The sequence below is a fragment of the Pristiophorus japonicus genome, chromosome 17 (assembly GCF_044704955.1).
Source record: "Pristiophorus japonicus isolate sPriJap1 chromosome 17, sPriJap1.hap1, whole genome shotgun sequence".
NCBI lineage: Eukaryota > Metazoa > Chordata > Chondrichthyes > Pristiophoridae > Pristiophorus > Pristiophorus japonicus.
Genome location: NC_091993.1, coordinates 25,360,964 through 25,382,849, shown reverse-complemented (window position 1 = coordinate 25,382,849; position 21,886 = coordinate 25,360,964). Strand labels below are relative to the sequence as shown.

At 50.0% G+C, this 21,886-nt stretch overlaps 1 protein-coding gene and 1 non-coding gene across 2 annotated transcripts in view; both read right to left on the bottom strand.

Moving 5' to 3' along the window:
* The window catches only part of LOC139227958 (A-kinase anchor protein 13), a 250,821-nt gene that overhangs the window by 13,111 nt on the left and 215,824 nt on the right, over positions 1 to 21,886 (bottom strand). Inside the window, exons 6-7 of the mRNA XM_070859119.1 lie at positions 18,864 to 19,040; positions 14,375 to 14,448 (exon numbers count right to left, since the gene is read on the bottom strand). Of these exons, the coding sequence (XP_070715220.1) occupies positions 14,375 to 14,448; positions 18,864 to 19,040 (251 nt within the window). The remainder of the gene's footprint in view (positions 1 to 14,374; positions 14,449 to 18,863; positions 19,041 to 21,886) is intronic.
* Positions 9,135 to 9,294, bottom strand: LOC139228418 (U1 spliceosomal RNA). The gene has a single exon (XR_011587565.1). It is a non-coding gene; the product is annotated as a U1 spliceosomal RNA (small nuclear RNA).

Here is a 21,886-nt window from a genome sequence, read left to right as displayed (position 1 = left end):
TTTCAAACAGTGTAAACTGCAGAGAGCATTTCATAGGAGTGTTATGTGCATGTTGGTTTTCTCAACTAATCCCCCTCTCCCTCGCCCCACCCCTCCTCAACTTCACACAGCTTTGGGGGCTCCACACAAAAGCCACATCTTGACTCGCGGATATAGGGAGCACGGAGGAGGGAAGCTGGCACCAACAATCAGTGAAGCCGAGGAGGTTTCAAATTTGCTCAAAACAAAAAGGAGACTTTTTAAGAACCAAATGTAAACAAAAACTTTTATTCATATAGCACCTTTAACGTAGTAAAATGTCCCAAGGCGCTTTCACAAGCGTGTTATAAGACAAAACAGATAAATTTGACACCGAGCCACAAAAGAAATTAGCGCAATTGACCAAAAGCTTGGTCAAAGAGGTAGGTTTTAAGGAGTGTCTTAAAGGAGGAGAGAGAGGTAGAGAGGCGGAGAGGTTTAGGGAGGGAGTTCCAGAGCTTGGGGCCCAGGCAACAGAAGGCACGGCCACCAATGGTTGAGCGATTATAATCAGCGATGCTCAAGAGTCTGAAGACACATCATAGGCCAGAACGGGTAAGGACAGCAATTTTCCATTGGTGAACCAGTTGGGTTTTTAACGACAATCCGGTAGTTTCATGATCATTACTGATACTAGCTTTTTAAAAAAAAATTCCAGATTTATTTAATTAACTGAATTTAAATTCCCCAGCTGCCGTGGTGGGATTTGAACTCATGTCTCCGGATCATTAGTCTAGGCCTCTGGATTACTAGTCTCGTAACATCACCACTGTCCCTCCCTGAATGTACCTCCTCCCTCTCACTGCTCAGAATCTTGATCAGGTTGTATTCAACTCCTCTCAAGATATTTTTTTTTTTAAATAAAAAGGCAGAGACAAATTGTATTTGAAATTAAGCACTGCAGATGGAACCCACATCTTGGAGATTCCCCCCCAAATAATGAATTGATGCTGCTTTTAAGTCTGACACACTCGCCTGGTTGCAATGAACAGCAGCTTCAGTTGTGGGGCAGGAGGGAGGCACTGGCTTGGGCTAACATTTTTGCCTTGATGCCCCTTTCCTAAATTAACAGAGGTCAGCATTGGATCAGCCCACTTAGAAAACCAAAACATCTATTTGGCTATTGGAAATAAAAAAATTCAATATTAATTTCTGTAGTTGTGCAGAACTTTGACCATTACAAAGTGTCCTGAATATTAAGATGCTTCTCACCTGCATCCATCAAAATATCCATGCAGACCAATCACAAACCAAGTTAGTTGGTTAAGTGAGTATTAAATAGATTGATTGTTTCAGAAAGGTGAATGGTTCCGAGGCTGGATCAGTATTTGGTGTAACCTTGTACCCATAGTCAACTATAAAGTGTCAGCTGTGGCTCAGTGGGTGGCACACTCACCCGAGTCAGAAGGTTGTGGGCTCAAGTCCCACTCCAGCGACTTGAGCACATAAATCTAGGCTGACACTCCCAGTGCAGGGCTGAGGGAGTGCTGCACTATCGGAGGTGCCGTTTTTCGGATGAGACGTTAAACTGAGGCCCTGTCTGCCCTCTCGGGTGGATGTAAAACATCCCATGGCACTATTTCGAAGAGCAGGGGAGTTATCCCCGGTGTCCTGGGGCCAATCTTTATCCCTCAATCAACATAATTGAAAAACAGATTACCTGGCCATTATCACATTGCTGTTTGTGGGAGCTTGCTGTGCTCAAATTGGCTGCCACATTTCCTACATTACAACAGTGACTACACTCCAGAAGTACTTCATTGGCTGTAAAACGCTTTGAGACGTTCGGTGATCGTGAAAAGCGCTATATAAATGTAAGTATTTCTTTCTTTATAGAAAGTTTCCTCACTGTTCCCTGCACTGTGGAAGCATTTGCATGACTAACAGCTGTAGTTCGTTGAAAATGGCCAATCACCAAACAGCACATTTTAGGTTATACATTTTTTTACTCATAAGTTATCGGCTGACGTTAATAACAAATACTACGTTGTGTCAGATTCAATAAACTACTTCCACTTCTATCAGAATGTTCTAAAAGGCAATACAGAAATGAATAGATCTGTAACGTATGCACCTGTGAGTATGCTCACAGGTTCGTAGAGCTGTTACATTGTGAGTGATGTCCACAAGACTCAATAAAACCCCAGTCAGTTGGGTCTCGGTCATCCAAGATGAGGTATGCAGTGGTGAGCCTGGTGGATGAACTGGTAATGTATAGTGCGATTGTTAAACCTTTGTTAATACACCAACTAGTTCTTAATAGCAATGTGTTGCTTAAAACATAAAAAAAAAATCATCTGGTCATGATCACATTGTTGTTTGTGGGAGCTTGCTGTGCGCAAATTGGCTGCCACGCTTCCCACATTGCAACAATGACTACACCCCAAAAGTACTTCATTGGCTGTAAAGTGCTTTGAGACGTCCAGTGGTCGTGAAAGGCGCTATATAAATCCCCAAAGTCTTTCTTTTCTTTTTTTGAATACTTTATACTATCTGAAAACAGAAAACCTACAGTCCCATGTGCTTTGAAGCTCACCACACTGGGCAGATCACTTACAGATCGTGTTTGTTTGACTGAATCACGCTCTTACTGACTGTTTCAGCAGAAGCAATAATCAAGATGTTAAAGATCAGGAATGTAGCCGCTCTCAGGAAAACCAGAGTTGGCAGGTGAACAAGCAAGCCGTTGGAAAGGCTTCAGGAGAATATGGGACAATCACGAGATTCATCACATCTCATTAAGCAGCTAAGAGAGAGATCAGAAGTGCAGCAATAATTACCCAATTCCAGCTACCTTTTCATCACCAGTTAGCAAGTACAGATGATGTTGCATATCTTTTGGAAAATTTCCAGCGCTTGGAGAACTTCGCAGAAGAATTCATGAGGTATTTGAGAGTTAAGAGGGAGTGGCTGGCACGAGAGAAGACATTCTAATCTGTTGGAGAACCAGGATCACGAATTGGAAACTGGAAGTCCTGTTGAAGCGACGCCAAGAAAAGAAACGTCGCTGATCGAGGATAAAACAAGTGAAACTGGTGGATCATCGTCTCTTTGAAGGACTAAAACCAGGTCCTGCTGGAGCTGAAGCAGTGCTGAAGATGAGTTCTCTCACCTATTGTAATAAGGAATCCACAGAATGCTTGGGATAATTATCTGCATCACTTTGCTACCAAGTTCTCAGAGGTAAGTGGTCCCTTTCATGACTTACTGAAAAACGCTGACTCTATATGCGACCTTCAGCAGGAAAAATGCCTGGATGAGATCTGGAAGATCACCTCTAAAGCACCAGGACTGAATATACCTTGGCGTCATTGAGGATGCAGTTCTGCAATGCTTTATATACAATCGCTGGAGAAATACCACCAACGATGACTCTGCAAGATCCGGCAAATCCCCTGGGAGGACAGACGCACCAACATCAGTGTTCACGATCAGGCCAACATCCCCAGCATCGAAGCACTGACCACACTCGACCAGCTCCATTGCACGGGCCACATTGGCATGCCGGACACAAGACTCCCAAAGCAAGCGCTCTACTCGGAACTCCTACACGGCAAGTGAGCACCAGGTGGGCAGAGGAAACGTTTCAAGGACACCCTCAAAGCCTCCTTGATAAAGTGCAACACCCCCACCGACATCTGGGAGTCCCTGGCCAAAGACCGCCCAAAGTGGAGGAAGAGCATCCGGGATTGCGCTGAACACCTCGAGTCTCATCGCCGAGAGCATAAAGACAAACGCAGGCAGCGGAAGGTGCGTGCGGAAAACCAGACCCACCCACCCTTTCCTCCAACAACTGTCTGTCCCACCTGTGACAGAGACTGTAATTCCCGAATTGGACTGTTCAGTCACCTAAGAACTCACTTTTGGAGTGGAAGCAAGCCTTCCTCGATTTCGAGGGACTGCCTATGATGATGATGATATACAATGTGAACGAGGATGATAGCACATTTCGTGCAGGAAGGTCAGCAGGTGGCTTACGCTTCAAGATCTCGCAAAGAAACGAGACACTAATTGTGCCAAGTGATTTTTGGTTTGCAGAATGTCAAATAGCACATCCATGAGAAGAAAATCACCATGACATGAGATTGTACAGCTTGAAGCCATTTTGAGAGAGTCCTATTAGCGCATCCAAAGGGTTCTGGAGAATGATGATGCTTCTTCAAAAATATGAAATTGACGTTGTTTTCAGGCGCAACACAGAAATGGTACTTGCCGACAAGCTGAGCTGCGTCACGTGACCAGAAGGGGCGACAATGAGGAAGTGATTCCCTAGCCCCTGGTGAACAAGGAGATGGAGACTTGGTATGCTGAGAGAGAGCAATCGCTTGTTGTCCAAATACCAAAAAGGCCAGTGATTTCTTTGTAATAGGTAAGACTGTTTAATAAAAGAGGGATGAAAGCTCAGTCAACACATCGCAGTGTTCCAAGTGTGGTTACAGCCAACTGGTCCACCAGCTAACTCAAGGGAGTTCTAAACGCTTGCACAATAAGCTCAGTCATGTCACCAGCTCACCAAGGTATTTGGTCAACTGCTTCAGCAGAAAACTCTTAGGCCTAGAAATTCGGGTCATTTGCACCTCCCAGGGACGCTAACGGGTCACAAACGACTTTGCAACCAGCTGTAGCGCCGCTAACGACTCCCGCTAAATTCGGCGGGAGTTTTGCATCGGCGGTAACCGGTAGCATCTTGCTCCGTTGGCGATGATTGATGGTGTCATCTCCGTGCACAGCACCCTGGACCCTAAATTGGGTAATGCCCCCTGAAGCTGCACCAGGCGACGACAGCGACAGCTGTAGCAGACGTGGCTGGCCGCTTGCGGGTCGGAAGTTATTCATTTAAATGGAAATTAGATGAAGATTTTATTTTAGAAAATAACATTTTGGGAAACAGCAAGAGTAAATTGAGACATGCTTGGGAAGAAAAAAGTGACTTGGACCTCTGCTTCCCAAAGCTCTCCGACACTGGGGGCTTTCCTCGCCTCATGTCTGGGTCTGTTCTAGACTAATTGATAAGAGATTGATTGCCTTAATTAGTCAACAACTCCCGTTATTGTTGACTACACCGGGATAGCAGAAGGCCAACTAGACGGACCTTAGTCTTTTTTGGTCTAGCAATTCCTATGTTGCTACAAAGTCTTTTCATGTTTGTTACTGATTGACCCCAACAACACACGTTAAAATAAGCAGAGACCTAGATATGGATGATTAAATAGTTTACGGGTGCACAGTGTCTGTAAACGCTGCACCTTCTGGGTTCAGCTTCCAGCCAAGAATTCTGCTGTCCACAAGAGAATTATTTCAGAAATCAGGTCGGGCATGAATGCTGGATTTACACAGCAACAATACAACTACAGTCGCACTGAAAATGCAGCCCAGATGCACCATTTGCCGATAAAAGATCTGGAGTCCTTGTGCTCTGTGCAAATGTTTTTCAACTCACTGACCAGATAAGTCCAGGTCTCACAACAATTCCAATCAATTATTTACTGGACACAGCGTTTGAAAGACAGACAAGTATTGAAAATGTTGAAACTTGGCAGACGAGGCAAAGCTCGCCACATTCAAGGGCACCACTTGTCTAGTTTTGGGCCAGACAACCTTTGTTTATTGCATGGACTGCCCAGAAATCACAAAAAATGCAAACTGAGCACTAATAGCCCATTGTTTTTCTCTCCACCTACTTCTGTGCCATGACACGGACATACTCATTATTATATTTGTACCGAATTTTCACCAGAAATAAAAGCAAACATTGGAACTCGTGACAGAATCCCACTCCCTGCCCTGCCCCCATCTATTCAGCAGAAGATGGCGTGAGACCCATTTAGCTCTCATCCGAACGTCATTTCCCCGATGTGCACAGCTCTAGTGCTATAGCAGAAATCCCCCGCCCCCCAATCACTGTCCCCACCGACCTCACCTAGATCCAAAGGGGAAGATCTCTTGTTCTCTCGCTCCCTCCCACTCCCAATTCCCCATCTCCTTGCAATCCCCCCCCATCAAATCCAACCCCATCCCCCTCCCAATCCACCCCCACCCCAAATTGCCTCTGAGAATAGATTCAGGCGAAGGGTGATATCTTATCAACAGTACTTTACTCCCTGGAGTTTTTCCCTCAAGGTGTCAATTTATGTCCCCAGTGTTGCGTGCTCTCCTCATATCTCGCTCAGCAATCTCCTCCTCGGCCTCTTCTTCTGATCTTGAATCCATCACCTAACCCAACAAGCACTCGAGAGTGTAACAGAAAAAAACACCTCTTCATTTTTTGTAAAAAGTCACAGCACAGAGAGAATCCATTCTGCGAGAGACGGTGAAGAAAGTCGAGAAGTGAAAAGAAAAGTTAAGTGTTTCATTTTCAGACTCTCTGCATGAATGGGCTGTGAGTCAAGTCCATATGGACGTCTCAGTACGAAGAGCAACTTACAGCAAACCAGTCATTTGAAACAACTGCACCTTATTAATGACTGGGAATACAGACGGGGAAAGGATTACTCAGGGAAACGAAAACGGACAATCATTATGCGGCAAGCCCAGTCCATCATTCATTGGCTCTACGAATCCCAGCTTACTGCAAAAAGTATTTAAGAGAACTGCATTTAAACCCACTTAGCTAGAAAGTTACTTTGGCGACCAGTCTCTGTTGACCCAAGGGATTGGGGAGTGGGGGGGAGAAAACTCCCTGAACAGCAAAAAGAAGCACAACACTGCAGCTCTTGCATGAATATCTGAATAAATGAATGAGCAGAGATCCCACACTGCCTCCAGTGCGCCAGTGCAGCCTTGAGCCGCCTGAGGAAAAGTGTTCGAAGACCAGGCCCTCAAATCTGCCATCAAACTCATGGTTTACAGGGCTGTAGTAATTCCCACTCTCCTGTATGGTTCAGAGACATGGACCATGTACAGTATGCACCTCCAGTCGTTGGAGAAATACCACCAGCAATGTCTCCGCAAGATCCTACAAATCCCCTGGGAGAACAGACACACCAACATTAGCATCCTCGACCAGGCCAACATCCCCAGCATTGAAGTACTGACCACACTCGACCAGCTCCGCTGGGCAGGCCACATTGTTCACATGCCAGACACGAGACTCCCAAAGCAAGCGCTCTACTCGGAACTCCTTCACGGCAAACGAGCCAAAAGTGGGCAGAGGAAACGTTACAAGGACATCCTCAAGGCCTCCCCGATATAGTGCAACATTCCCACTGACACCTGGGAGTCCCTGGCCAAAGACCGCCCTAAGCGGAGGAAGTGCATTCGGGGTGACGCTGAACACCTCGAGTCTCATCGCCAAGAGCATGCAGAAAACAAGCGCAGGCAGCGGAAGGAGCGTGCAGCAAACCAGACTCTCCACCCACCCTTTCCTCCAACCACTGTCTGTCCCACCTGTGACAGAGACTGTAATTCCCATATTGGACTGTTCGGCCACTTAAGGACTCATTTTTAGAGTGGAAGCAAGTCTTCCTTGATTCCGAGGGACTGCCTATGATGATGATAATCTGAATGAATGAAAGGCAATGTAACTAAACCAAACTCACCAGAAATGCCACGGGTTGAATCCCTAGTTGCAATGAATTGGCTGATCTTGGGTGGAGTGATGACAGGGACGCTGCAATTGGGCTCCGCACGCCGGATTAGAGAGGAGAAAAGTGTCAGGGTAAGGGGTAGGCCATTTAGGACTGAGGTGAGGAGAAACTTCTTCACTCAGAGGGTGGATCTTTGGGCTGTGGAGACTCGGTCGTTGAGTATACTCAAGACAGACATCGATAGATTTTTGAATATTAATGAATCAAGGGATATGGGGAAAGTGGAGTTGAGGTAGATGATCAGCCATGGACTCATTGAATGGCGGAGCAGGCTCGAGGGGCCGAATGGCCTACTCCTCTTCCTTATGTTCTTATGAAAGAGCTCTGGCCCCAATAGGCCTCAGAGCCTCTTCCTGTTGCTAAAGATCCTGATGTTTTTTGCATGAACTGTTTTATATAACAGCACAAAAACAACAGGTGGTTGGCGATGCATTACAGATGTGCATGGGGGAGGGGAAAGCGGGAATCTCTTGTGACTTTAGGGTTTGATGAGCGCCACTCCCAAAGCCATTGCGGGATTGTGTCCACAGCTGTGAACGCCGTTCCTTAACTCGCGCCGCGCTGTGTTCCTGCATCTGGAAAAGCTCAGTTTAAGGTGGCTTTTGCAATGTTGTTAGCAGGCTGTTTCCTCCACCCCCCACACAGCACCCCCCCCCACCCAACCGTGTACCCTACTAATTAGCTCTGAAAAGACTTGCATTTATATAGCGCCTTTCACGACCACCGGACATCCCAAAGCGCTTTACAGCCAACTAATTACTTTTAGAGTGCAGTCACTGTTGCAATGTGAGAAACGCGACAGCCAATTTGCACACAGCAAGCTCCCACAAACAGCAATGTGATAATGACCAGATAATCTGTGTTTTTGTTATATTGATTGAGGGGTAAATATTGGCCAGGACAGCAGGGATAACTCCCCTGCTCTTCTTCAAAATAGTGCCATGGGATCTTTTACATCCACTTGAAAGAGCAAATGGGGCCTCAGTTTAACGTCTCATCCGAAAGGTAGTAACTCCGACAGTGCAGCACTCCCTCAGCCCTGCACTGTCAGCCTAGATTTTGTGTTCAAGTTCCTTGACCGGGACTTGAACCCACAACCTTCCGACTCAGAGGCGAGAGTGCTACCCATTGGTTCTCTGATTTAGCCTCTCTTCTCTTCCAGGTGTCGCCGTTTCCAGCATTTTCTCTCGATTAAAAAAAAGTTTGTTACACACACGCGCAGCTGGGTGGAGATGGTTTCTTGAAAGCTTCCCTGCTAGGGCAGGTCGCACTCCTGGCAGGAGCCTCACACAGCTTAGGCACAGGTCGATTTTCACCACTCCCTAAATCACCATTGTAATGTATTTGTTTTGTGGCTTCTCTGCTTAAGAATTCATAGCAACACATTGCTATTAAGAACTAGTTGGTTTATTAGCAAGAGGTTTAACACTATCATTACACATTACCAGGTTCACAACCACCTGCCTCATCGTGGATCCCCTGAACCCAACTGGCTGGGGTTTTATTGAGTCTTGTGAACATCATGTGACCGGCTAAGCCGCTCCCAACTCAACAGCTCCACAAATTTTGCAGTCGAGTATCCCACATTTGGGGACATCGCTGGCATCAGCACACCCGAAGTGCAATGGGCTCGGTCCGTCCTGGGAGAACGACCTTCTTGATCACGATTACTCCCCTGCCAGCTCCACAAACCTGTGCGCATACTCACAGGTGCATACATTACAACCATCAACCCAGACGGACTGCAGATCCCCTAAAGAAGACTTAGCTGAGTAGCTTCCACTGTCTTCACTTCGCCACTTTCACTTTTTTCTACGATACAACTGGCAAGATCCCCCACCCCCTAGTTCGCTTCCTTCTGGGCTCTATTTTCATTTTCCTCGGTCTGTTCCTTTTCCTTACTCTTCCCCATCAGCTGATCGTCTGCTTCCTCTCGCTCTCAGCGCAAACAGTATTGTGGCCTGGTTAAAATGGAGGCTTGATATTGAGTAAAGTTATTGTAAGATTAGGGGATTATTGCAGCAAAGTAAATGAGGGGGTGGGGGGATTCAGACTTGGCCTACAAAAGGATGGCACGCCACCAGGCTGGGGGTGGAGGAGTCCAAATAAATAAAACAGATCATCTAAGTGTGCCTAAAATGACTTTGGGGGGGGCCAGGAAAATTGGTGTCAAATTCTTGTTTCCACACGGCTGTCGAGCCAATGAAAATGGAGCTCTGTGTATTTAACTGCTGGTTCAGTTTTCATATGGATGTTGGCTTTTAATGTTAAAAAAATGGATATCCAATTAACAGACTGTGAGCTTTCTAAATTTGGCTGGTTGATGGTTACAGATATAGGATAGTCGGTGCCATGACTATTGTAAGGGGAATAGATAGGCGTTTCTGCGGTCGCAACCGAGACTCCAGGATGGTATGTTGCCTCCCTGGTGCAAGGGTCAAGGATGCCTCGGAGCGGCTGCAGGGCATTCTGGAAGGGGAGGGTGAACAGCCAGTTGTCGTGGTGTATATAGGTACCAACGATATAGGTAAAAAAGCGGGATGAGGTCCTACAAGCTGAATTTAGGGAGCTAGGAATTAAGTTAAAAAGTAGGACCTCAAAGGTAGTAATCTCAGGATTGCTACCAGTGCCACGTGCTAGTCAGAGTAGAAATAGCAGGATAGCTCAGATGAATGCGTGGCTTGAGGACTGGTGCAAGAGGGAGGGATTTAAATTCCTCCCTTGGAACCGGTTCTGGGGGAGGGGGGGGACCAGAACAAACCGGACGGTCTGTGTTTGCTAGTGCTGTTGGGGAGGAGGGTTAAACTAATACGGCAGGGGGATGGGAACCTATGCAGGGAGACAGAGGGAAATAAAATGGGGCAGAAGCAAACGATAGAAAGGAGAATAGTAAAAGTGGAGGGCAGCGAAACCCAAGGCAAAAATCAAAAAGGGCCACATTACAGCAAAATTCTAAAGGGACAGAGTGTTAAAAAGACAAGCCTGAAGGCTCTGTGCCTCAATGCGAGGAGTATTCATAATAAGGTGGATGAATTAACTGCGCAGGCAGCTATTAACGATTATGATATAATTGGGATTATGGAGACATGGCTCCAGGGTGACCAAGTCTGGGAACTCAATATCCAGGGTTATTCAACATTCAGGAAGGATAGACAGAAAGGAAGAGGTGGTGGGGTCGCGTTGCTGGTTAAAGAGGAAATTAATGCAATAGTAAGGAAGGACATTAGCCTGGATGATGTGGAATCTGTATGGGTGGAGCTGCAGAATACCCAAGGGCAGAAAACGCTAGTGGGAGTTGTGTACAGACCACCAAACAGTAGTAGTGAGGTTGGGAATGGCATCAAACAAAAAATTAGGGATGCGTGCAATAAAGGTACAGCAGTTATCATGGGCGACTTTAATCTACATATAGATTGGGCTAACCAAGCTGGTAGCAATGCAGTGGAGGAGGATTTCCTGGAGTGTATTAGGGATGGCTTTCTAGACCAATATGTCGAGGATCCAACAAGAGAGCTGGCCATCCTAGACTGGATGTTGTGCAATATGAGAGGACTAATTAGCAATCTTGTTGTGCGAGGCCCCCTGGGGAAGAGTGATCATAATATGGTAGAATTCTTTATTAAGATGGAGAGTGACACAGTTAATTCAGAGACTAGGGTCCTGAACTTAAGGAAAGGTAACTTCGATGGTATGAGATGTGAATTGGCTAGGATAGACTGGCAAATGATACTTAAAGGGTTGACAGTGGATAGGCAATGGCAGACATTTATAGATTACATGGATGAACTTCAATTGTACATCCCTGTCTGGAGCAAAAATAAAAAGGGGAAGGTAGCTCAACCGTGGCTAACAAGGGAAATTAGGGATAGTGTTAAATCCAAGGAAGATGCATATAAATTGGCCAGAAAAAGCAGTAAACCTGAGGACTGGGAGAAATTTAGAATTCAGCAGAGGAGGACAAAGGGTTTAATTAGGAAGGAGAAAATAAAGCATGAGAGGAAGCTTGCAGGGAACATAAAAACTGACTGCAGAAGCTTCTTTAGATATGTGAAGTGAAAAATATTAGTGAAGACCAATGTAGGTCAGAATCAGGTGAATTTATAATGGGGAACAAAGAAACGGCAGACCAATTGAACAAATACTTTGGATCTGTCTTCACTAAGGAAGACACAAATAATCTTCCAGAAATACTAGGGGTTTGAGGGTCGAGCGAAAAGGAAGGAAATCCCGATTAGTCAGGAAATTGTGTTAGAGAAATTGATGGAATTGAAGGCCGATAAGTCCCCAGGGCCTGATAGGCTGCATCCCAGAGTACTTAAGGAAGTGGCCCTCGAAATAGTGGATGCATTGGTGATAATTTTACAACAGTCTATAGACTCTGGATCAGTTCCTATGGACTGGAGGGTAGCTAATGTAACACCACTTTTTAAAAAAAGGAGAGAAAACACGGAATTATAGACCGGTTAGCCTGACATTGGTGGTGGGGGAAATGTTGGAATCAATTATTAAAGATGAAATAGCAGTGCATTTGGAAAGCAGTGACAGGATCGGTCCAAGTCAGCATGGATTTATGAAAGGGAAATCATGCTTGACAAATCTTCTAGATTTTTTTGAGGATGTAATGAGTAGAGTGGACAAGGGAGAACCAGTGGATGTGGTGTATTTGGACTTTCAAAAGGCTTTTGACAAGGTCCCACACAAGAGATTAGTGTGCAAAATTAAAGCACATGGTATTGGGGGTAATGTATTGATGTGGATAGAGAACTGGTTGGCAGACAGGAAGCAGAGAGTCGGAATAAACGGGTCCTTTTCATAATGGCAGGCAGCGACTAGTGGGGTGCCGCAGGGCTCAGTGCTGGGACCCCAGCTATTTACAACATACATCAATGATTTAGATGAAGGAATTGAATGTAATATCTCCAAGTTTGCAGATGACACTAAGCTGCATGGTGGTGTGAGCTGTGAGGAGGATGCTAAGAGGCTGCAGGGTGACTTGGGCAGGTTAGGTGAATGGGCAAATACATGGCAGGTGCAGTATAATGTGGATAAATGTGAGGTTATCCACTTTGGTGGCAAAAACAGGAAGACAGAATATTATCTGAATGGTGACAGATTAGGAAAAGGGGAGGTGCAACGAGACCTGGGTGTCATGGTTCATCAGTCACTGAAAGTGGGCATGCAGGTACAGCAGACGGTGAAGGCGGCAAATGGTATGTTGGCCTTCATAGCTAGGGGATTTGAGTATAGGAGCAGGGAGGTCTTACTGCAGTTGTACAGGGCCTTAGTGAGGCTTCACCTGGAATAGTGTGTACAGTTTTGGTCTCCTAATCTGAGGAAGGATGTTCTTGCTATTGAGGGAGTGCAGTGAAGGTTCACCAAACTGATTCCAGGAATGGCTGGACTGTCATATGAAGAGAGACTGGATGAACTGGGCCTTTATTCACTGGAGTTTAGAAGGATGAGAGGGGATATCATAGAAACGTATAAGATTCTGATGGGACTGGACAGGTTAGATGTGGGAAGAATGTTCCCGATATTGGGGAAGTCCAGAACTAGGACATATTTTTAGGATAAGGTGTAGGCCATTTAGGACTGAAATGAGGAGAAACTTCTTCACTCAGAGTGGTTAACCTGTGGAATTCTCTACCACAGAAAGGTGTTGAGGCCAGTTTGTTAGATATGTTCAAAAGGGAGTTAGATATGGCCCCTACGGCCAAAGGGATCAAAGGGTATGGAGAGGAAGCAGGAAAGGGGTACTGAGAGAATGATCAGCCATGACCTTATTGAATGGCGGTGCAGGCTCGAAGGGCCGAATGGCCTGCTCCTGCTCCTAATTTTTATGTTTCAATGAAGTAATGGTACGAGACTCAATCAATTCCTCCAACAACCCAACATGCGCCCTCCGACTGCTGACCGATGGCATGTCCCTGAACCGAGTCTATCTGGGGCCAAAATTGGCCCGTTAGCCTCCAGGGGTGGGGGGCACTAATGTGGCACTAATGGTGTTTTCACCCTGGGGAGGGACGCGTCTCTGGGAAAATTGCCTCGGAGGTCTGGGAGGTGCTGGCCTGGCAGTGCAGCGTCGCACCCTGCAATTAACGCCCCAATTCGGTGCGCAACCGGCGATGACGCCATTGCTGTGCGCGCCGACCCCTTTGCATCCCGTGGAGGAAATTGCCCCCTGAACCATGAGGCTGGTGGGGTGCGGACATCCGCTGCTGGGGTGCCTTTTACTCCAGGAAGCCATTAGTGCTCCGGGCCACCCTTTGCATTTGTCGGCTGACTCTTGGGTCGACCGAGCCACCATCATGCAAGCCTCGCACTCCATTCTGGGTGCCGGGCTGCTGGCCCGGTCAATCGTGTCCCTGGTGGCCCATTCGCTGGCCAACAAAGGGGCTGCAGAGTGCGCAGCGGCCCTCCCCTCTATTTGAAGGGGAGGGGCGTTGTAGCCTGGCAGCGCTCCGCGGATGTTCCGCATAGTGCTGGCCGACTCAGCACATCGCTGCCGCCCCGGGAGCGCCCCAATTCCGCGTCGGGAACACCGGGCCGACGCGGGAAGTCCCGCCTCCAATCAGGGCGAGGGACAATTTTCGGCCCCTCAGACTTTGGTCTTCACTCAGGAATGGAGTCATTTGAGGTGTCAGTAGAAGTAGTGAAGGCGCATGTCAGACGCAGCAATCAATCCACAGACAGTGGGGAAAAGCCATCCCCCTGTGCACTCCATCACACATTGAAGTTACACCAGGTGTGTCCATGCGACAATCACTTACCAGCTCAGCGACAAAGTCAGCAATGTCCTCGGGCAGTTTCTGGCCACCGTCATCCTCATCCTCTGGTAGTCCTTCTGTAATAGGAAAGAGAGAGAGATCCATCACTCACCTTCTACACAACACAATGGATGTGTTAAATACAGACACACACAGTTCATAGAATCATAGACATTTACAGCACGGAAGGAGGTCATTCGGCCCATCGTGTCCGTGCCGACCGACCAAGAGCTATCCAGCCTAACCCCATTTCCCAGCTCTTGGTCCGTAGCCCTGTAGGTTACGGCACTTCAAGTGCACATCCAACTACTTTTTAAAATGTGGCGAGGGTTTCTGCCTCTACCACCCTTTCATGCAGTGAGTTCCAGACCCCCACCATCCTCTGGATGAAGAAATTTTCCCTCAAATCCCCTCTAAACCTCCTCCCTAATTACGTTAAATCTCTGCCCCCTGGTTGTTGACTCCTCTGCCAAGGGAAACAGGTCCTTCCTATCCACTCTATCCAGGCCCCTCATCATTTTATACACCTCAAACAGGTCTTTCCTCAGCCTCTTCTGTTCCAAAGAAAACAGAACCAGCAAATCCAGTGGAACCAGCAGTGAGACAAAGTCTGCAGCACACTAACTATGCAGCCAACTGAAGTGCCAACCCGTCGCGATTCAGTTTGTGTTTATTGTGCAGCAGGAACTTTCTTTCAGATGTTTCATCAAGCGAGCTCAATCGAATAAAGAATGTGCATCCAGGCTCCAAGTATCAGGTCTGCATCAGGAGAGTAACTGTACAATGCAGTGCAGGCAACCGATGTCCCAATCCTACCACGCCAATCAATACGGCTCATCCTGTCTCCTTCCCTTCCATTCTCCTCCTCCTCTCCCACCCCTAAGTGACTCCCCATTGGAGGTTCTTCAAGTCAGCTCAACAGAAGCAGGCCAGTCAACAAAACGGAAGGGCAGGGGAGGAAAGAAAAGGGAACAGGTCGTTGTTTCCATGTCAGTCATTGGAATGTTGGCCTTTATTGCAAGGGGGATAGAGTATAAAAGCAGAGAAGTCCTGCTACAACTCTATCGGGTGTTGGTGAGGCCACACCTGGAGTACTGCATACAGTTTTGCTCTCCATATTTAAGGAAGGATATACTTGCATTGGAAGCTGTTCAGAGAAGGTTCACTAGATTGATTCTGGAGATGAGGGGGTTGACTTATGAAGATAGGTTGAGCCTATACACATTGGAGTTCAGAAGAATGAGAGGCGATCTTATCGAAACATAAGATAATGAGGGGGCTCGACAAGGTGGATGCAGAGAGGATATTTCCACTCATAGGGGAAACTAAAACGAGAGGACATTGTCTTAGAATAAGGGGTTGCCCATTTAAAAGTGAGATGGAGGAATTTCTTCTCTCACAGGGTTGTAAATCTGTCCAATTCTGTGCCCCAGAGAGCTGTGGAGGCTGGGTCATTGAATATATTTAAGGCGGATACACACAGATTTTTGAGCGATAAGGGAGTAAAGGGTTATGGGGAGTGGGCAGGGAAGTGGAGCCGAGTCCATAATCAGAACCGCCATGATCTTATTGAATGGCGGAGCAGCTCGAGGGGTCTATTTCTTATGTTCTTAAGCACGCTGTTGGTATAAGACCTTTGAATAGGTCAGTGACCCACTGTCACTTTAGAAGTGGACTCTATCACATCTATTTGATCTCCGGAGGGAAATGTAAACAGGTTAATAAACAGTGCAGACGGGGCAAGAAAAACACCAGCACTCCATCCACTCTCCCCTGTGTAACATATACATTCACTGCTCACCAGAGAGCACTGACCACTCTGTCACTGCAGACAGAACGAAAAAACTAGTACTTGCATAAGGCCCGATCTTATTGAATGGTGGAGCAGACTCGAAGGGCCGTATGGCCTAATCCTGCTCCCATTTCTCATGTTCTTTCATGTTATGCTGTCCCCAAGTGCTTCACTGCCAATTAATTATTTTTGAAGTGCAGTCACAATTGTTCAGCAGGCAAACTCCTTCCAACATCCAGTTTACCAACCCACTGAGCAGCCTATTACCAGTCAGCTGGGAGCTTCCAGTCAACGGTATTGCCAACTGCTCTGATACAACGTAAAATCAGATTGTAGCCTCCACACAGAAACCTGTTCACTTCAGGGGGCCAGCATCAAATGTGAAGTTAGACGGTGGGCTGGATTTTTTTTACCCCTTGCTTGCACCATCGTAAGAAGTGTCCATTAGTTCAATGTTTGGGCAACGATTTGTCAAATCCCCTAAAACAAGCTTCCATTGTGCTCTGTAAATGCCCCGCCTCTGTGTTTACTGAGCGGCGTGGGGGGTACAAAGAGGCGAGACAGAAGAATTCAGACAATTTATTGCACAATTTTCAGAGCCCAGCATTTGCACTTGGAGACTGATGGCACAGCACAGAGGCAACACATTCTCAAGTTTTGTCTCAGTTTCCCCCCGACACAGCGAGATTCTGATACGACTGAACAAGCAGTACAAGTGACATGTAGGAAGGAAAAGATGAGATAGCAATGATGACAGGCAGCAAAGCCCCCCTATTTCCCTTAGCAGAGGAGTCAATTATCAGGGGACATAGATTTAAAGTAGTTGGTAGAAGGATCAAAGGGGAGTTGAGAAGAAATATTTTCACCCAGAAGTTGGTGGTTCTGGAGCTCACTGCCTGAAAGAGTGGTAGAGGCAGAAACCCTCATCGCATTTAACAAGTCATCATCATAGGCCGTCCCTCGAACAAGGATGACTTGCGTCCACAAGTGTTCACAAATGTTTCAATGAAGGACCCGATGTTCCAGTCCTGAACTCCAGTTGAGGGGGTGGAAGATGCCTGTGCATGGGTTTTTTAAAAAAAACGTTTGGTGACCGTTGCATACCAGCCATCACATGGACTTGACAGAGCTAGGTCTTGGTCCAGTGGCAAGGATTAACCAGGACGACTGGAGACCAGCTCTGCTGCACGGACCTAGTGCGCACACTTATCGCAGTGTGGACTGGCCCGCGCTGCCCCTGGGCCCTCGGCTCTTCTGGGCCCCGTACCCTCATTTGCCGCACCTCCTTTTAACAAGTACTTGGATAGCCACTCCAAGGACTGGAGCACAAAATCTAGGCTGACACTCCCAGTGCAGTGCTGAGGGAGTGCTGCACTGTCGGAGGTGCCATCTTTTGAATGAGATGTTAAACCAAGGCCCCGACTGCTCTCTCAGGTGGATGTAAAAGATCCATGGCACTATTTCGAAGTAGAGCAGGGGAGTTATCCCTGATGTCCTGGGCAATATTTATCTCCCAATCAACATAACAAAAACAGATTATCTGGTCATTATCACATTGCTGTTTGTGGGAGCTTGCTGTGTGCAAATTTGCTGCCGCGTTTCCTACATTACAACATTAACTACACTTCAAATGTACGATATTGGCTGTAAAGCGCTTTGAGACGTCCGGTGGTCGTGAAATGTGCGATATAAATGCAAATCTTTCTTTTCTTCTTTGAAGTGCCGTGACCTAGAAGGCTACGGACCAAGAGCTGGAAAATGGTATTAGGCTGGATAGCTCTTGGTCGGCCGACAGACACAATGGGTCGAATGGTGTCCTTCAGCGAGGCTTATGTTAACTGGAGTTAAGAAGAATGAGCGGGATCTCATAAAAACATATAAAATTCTGACGGGACTGGACAGGTTAGATGCAGGAAGAATGTTCCCGATGTTGGGGAAGTCCAGAACCAGGGGTCACAGTCGAAAGATAAGGGGTAAGCCATTTAGGACCAAGATGAGGAGAAACTTCTTCACTCAGAGAATTGTGAACCTGTGGAATGCTCTACCACAGAAAGTTGTTGAGGCCAGTTCGTTAGATATATTCACAAGGGAGTTAGGTGTGGCCCTTACGGCTAAAGGGATCAAGGGGTACGGCGAGAAAGCAGGAATGGGGTACTGAAGTTGCATGATCATACTGAATGGTGGTGCAGGCTCGAATGGCCTACTCCTGCACCTATTTTCTATGATTCTATGTTTCTGTGCCATAACTTTCTATGAGTCTATGCAGAAAGGCAGGCGTGCCGGACATTAAAGAGCGTCGGGCACTTCCTAGCATTCAGTTCAAGGCTCGGGTTCCCTCAGGAAGGTCACTAGAGAACAAGGCTTAATTTCTAAACAGGACATATTATCTGAAAGGACATCAGATCATCAACGGAAATACAATGGGCTAGAAACTGGGTATCAACCCGTTTGGGGGCAGTAACATCCGGGAGGTGGGACACTTTGCAGCAGGCGCGATAATTCCCGCCCCGCTCGCTAAATTCGGGTTACCGTCCCTGGAAGGAAGTGGAGCGCTAACCCTCCCTGTGGCGATAACAGGGCGGGCGCCCCAGCAGGGTGAGCACTGGGCCGGGGAGCGCAGCCACGTACGAGGTGCTCTCCCCCCTCAACTAAAGGGGAAGGGCCCAAGCTGCACACTCTGCCAAAGAACAAGCCACCTACCTGGCCCACTGCTCGAGCAGAGTGCCGGGCGAGCAGTCGCGGCACAGACCCCGCGACCAAACCGGCACCGGAGCGGGGAGGAAAACGGCAGATTTTTTTTTTTTCCTCGGCGGCCAGCCCCGCTCGCAGCCGCCCAGAACTCATCCTCGGAAGCAGCCGCCGTTATCGCCCGAACAGCTTCAGGAAGCGAAACCCAATTTGGGGGCTGAGGCGCTCACGGGGCCATGTGCATCGGCAATGACATCACGATCTCTGGGCGCAGGAAGTCGAGGCGCAACGCCATAGCACCACCGCTAAACTCTCGCCCAATTCAGCCGCAGTCATTAATGATGTCACGCGCAGGTGACGGGAGGCACGAATGCACCCAATTTCATCTCCAATGTGTTTTGGAATATTAGCTTCATGGCAAACAGATACCCCTGTCTTTCCATCTCACAGCTAACAATTAATATTTTATCATCGGGATACATTGGATTAATGTTACCATGTGTTCAATCTCATAACCCTCCAATACGGCACACACGCAGATATGAACACTTGGTTCTGCTATTTCATGATGTATTGTGTCGGATCTCGGAAACTGCAGAACTCGGCATGACCACCAGGTGGCCTTGCAGTCAAGCTAATCCACATCAGCAACTGGAGATGCAAGTTCAGAGGGAAGGAGCCGCGAGAGGGGGGAGCGAGCGAGGGGGCGGGCGAGAGCGGAGCGAGCCGGGGGGGGGGGGGGGGGGGGGGCGGGAACGAGCGGGAGCAGGGCGAGGGGGGGGCGGGTTGAAGTGGGGGGAGGCGAGCGAGGGGGGGGGGCGGGGGGAGGCGAACGAGGGGGGGCGGGGGGGAGGCGAGCGAGGGGGGGGCGGGGAGAGGCGAGCGAGGGGGGGCGGGGGGAGGCGAGCGAGGGGGGGGCGGGGGGAGGCGAGCGAGGGGGGGGCGGGGGGAGGCGAGCGAGGGGGGGGCGGGGGGAGGCGAGCGAGGGGGGGGCGGGGGGAGGCGAGCGAGGGGGGGCGGGGGAGGCGAGCGAGGGGGGGGGCGGGGGGAGGCGAGCGAGGGGGGGGCGGGGGGAGGCGAGCGAGGGGGGGGCGGGGGGAGGCGAGCGAGGGGGGGGCGGGGGGAGGCGAGCGAGGGGGGGGCGGGGGGAGGCGAGCGAGGGGGGGGCGGGGGGAGGCGAGCGAGGGGGGGGCGGGGGGAGGCGAGCGAGGGGGGGGCGGGGGGAGGCGAGCGAGGGGGGGGCGGGGGGGGGAGGCGAGCGAGGGGGGGGCGGGGGGAGGCGAGCGAGGGGGGGGCGGGGGGAGGCGAGCGAGGGGGGGGCGGGGGGAGGCGAGCGAGGGGGGGCGGGGGGAGGCGAGCGAGGGGGGGGCGGGGGGAGGCGAGCGAGGGGGGGGCGGGGGGAGGCGAGCGAGGGGGGGGGCGGGGGGAGGCGAGCGAGGGGGGGGCGGGGGGAGGCGAGCGAGGGGGGGCGGGGGGAGGCGAGCGAGGGGGGGGCGGGGGGAGGCGAGCGAGGGGGGGGCGGGGGGAGGCGAGCGAGGGGGGGGGCGGGGGGAGGCGAGCGAGGGGGGGGGCGGGGGGAGGCGAGCGAGGGGGGGGCGGGCGGGGGCGAGCGAGGGGGGGGGCGGGGGGAGGCGAGCGAGGGGGGGTGAGGGGGGGCGGGGGCGAGCGAGGGGGGGGCGGGGGCGAGCGAGGGGGGGCGGGGGCGAGCGAGGGGGGGCGGGGGCGAGCGAGGGGGGGGGCGGGGGGCGAGCGAGGGGGGGGCGGGGGCGAGCGAGGGGGGGGCGGGGGCGAGCGAGGGGGGGCGGGGGCGAGCGAGGGGGGGCGGGGGCGAGCGAGGGGGGGCGGGGGCGAGCGAGGGGGGGGCGGGGGCGAGCGAGGGGGGGCGGGGGCGAGCGAGGGGGGGCGGGGGCGAGCGAGGGGGGGGCGGGGGCGAGCGAGGGGGGGCGGGGCGAGCGAGGGGGGGGCGGGGGCGAGCGAGGGGGGGGCGGGGGCGAGCGAGGGGGGGGCGGGGGCGAGCGAGGGGGGGGCGGGGGCGAGCGAGGGGGGGCGGGGGCGAGCGAGGGGGGGGCGGGGGGCGAGCGAGGGGGGGGCGGGGGCGAGCGAATGATAGACGGGAAGAACAAGGGAGAGAAGGGGAACAAGGAGAGAGAGAGAGTAAGAGCACGAGAGAGGGGGAAACGAGAGAGAGCAAGAGCAAGAGGGGGAATGAGAGAGAGCTGGAAAGAGGGAGCGAAAAAGAGAAAGTGAGAAAGAGAGAACAACAGAGAATTAAATAGCGCAAGATAATAAAAACATTTCCATGAGAAGTGGCAGAAAAACAAAATGAAAAGGAGCCCAAGTTGGTCACTGAGACTTGCTCTGTTACAGTGCCAAACAAATCCAGCACTCCGGATTTGAAATGATTCTTTTGTACGGTCCGCCTTTTATAGACCCAGCTAATCAACAAAATACTCATTTTAACCGGGGAAGCCGAGCCCAGCATCTTTCTATAAATGGCCTTGCAGGGACACATCAGACGGAAGTCAGGGAGGAATAAATGGATGCCTGCGTGAACATTGCCTTGTCTGTTCTCCGTCAGACACATGAGGAGCTGCTCTGTATTCCCAACATTTGCAGTTTGCATTTGTGACTTTCAAAGGCGCCAGTGATACAAAGTGAAGGAAATGCACACGTCCCGTGCATATTTATTGATTCTGCATTCAGGATGCTTTAAATAAACTTCCCTTTCCATGTTGACCCAATGAAATGAGCGCGAGTCTCAAGTGTTTGCTCCATTATTCCTGTTAGTTAATGCAAGGCACTGTTTCAGCAACTCCCTGCCATGTTAGTTCAACTCGAAGCCACCATTCTCCCCATCTCCCCATCAAAACCATCAAACAGTGCTCCTGGCTCCTGTGTGTTGTGCCACCACACCCCCCCTCCCCACCCACCTCCTCCATCTCCCTCCACATCTTCCTCTACCCCCGCGCCCTCCCTCCGTCCCCCATCTCCCCCCACCCACTCCACCCCCCGTCGTCGTCCCCCCCACCCACCCC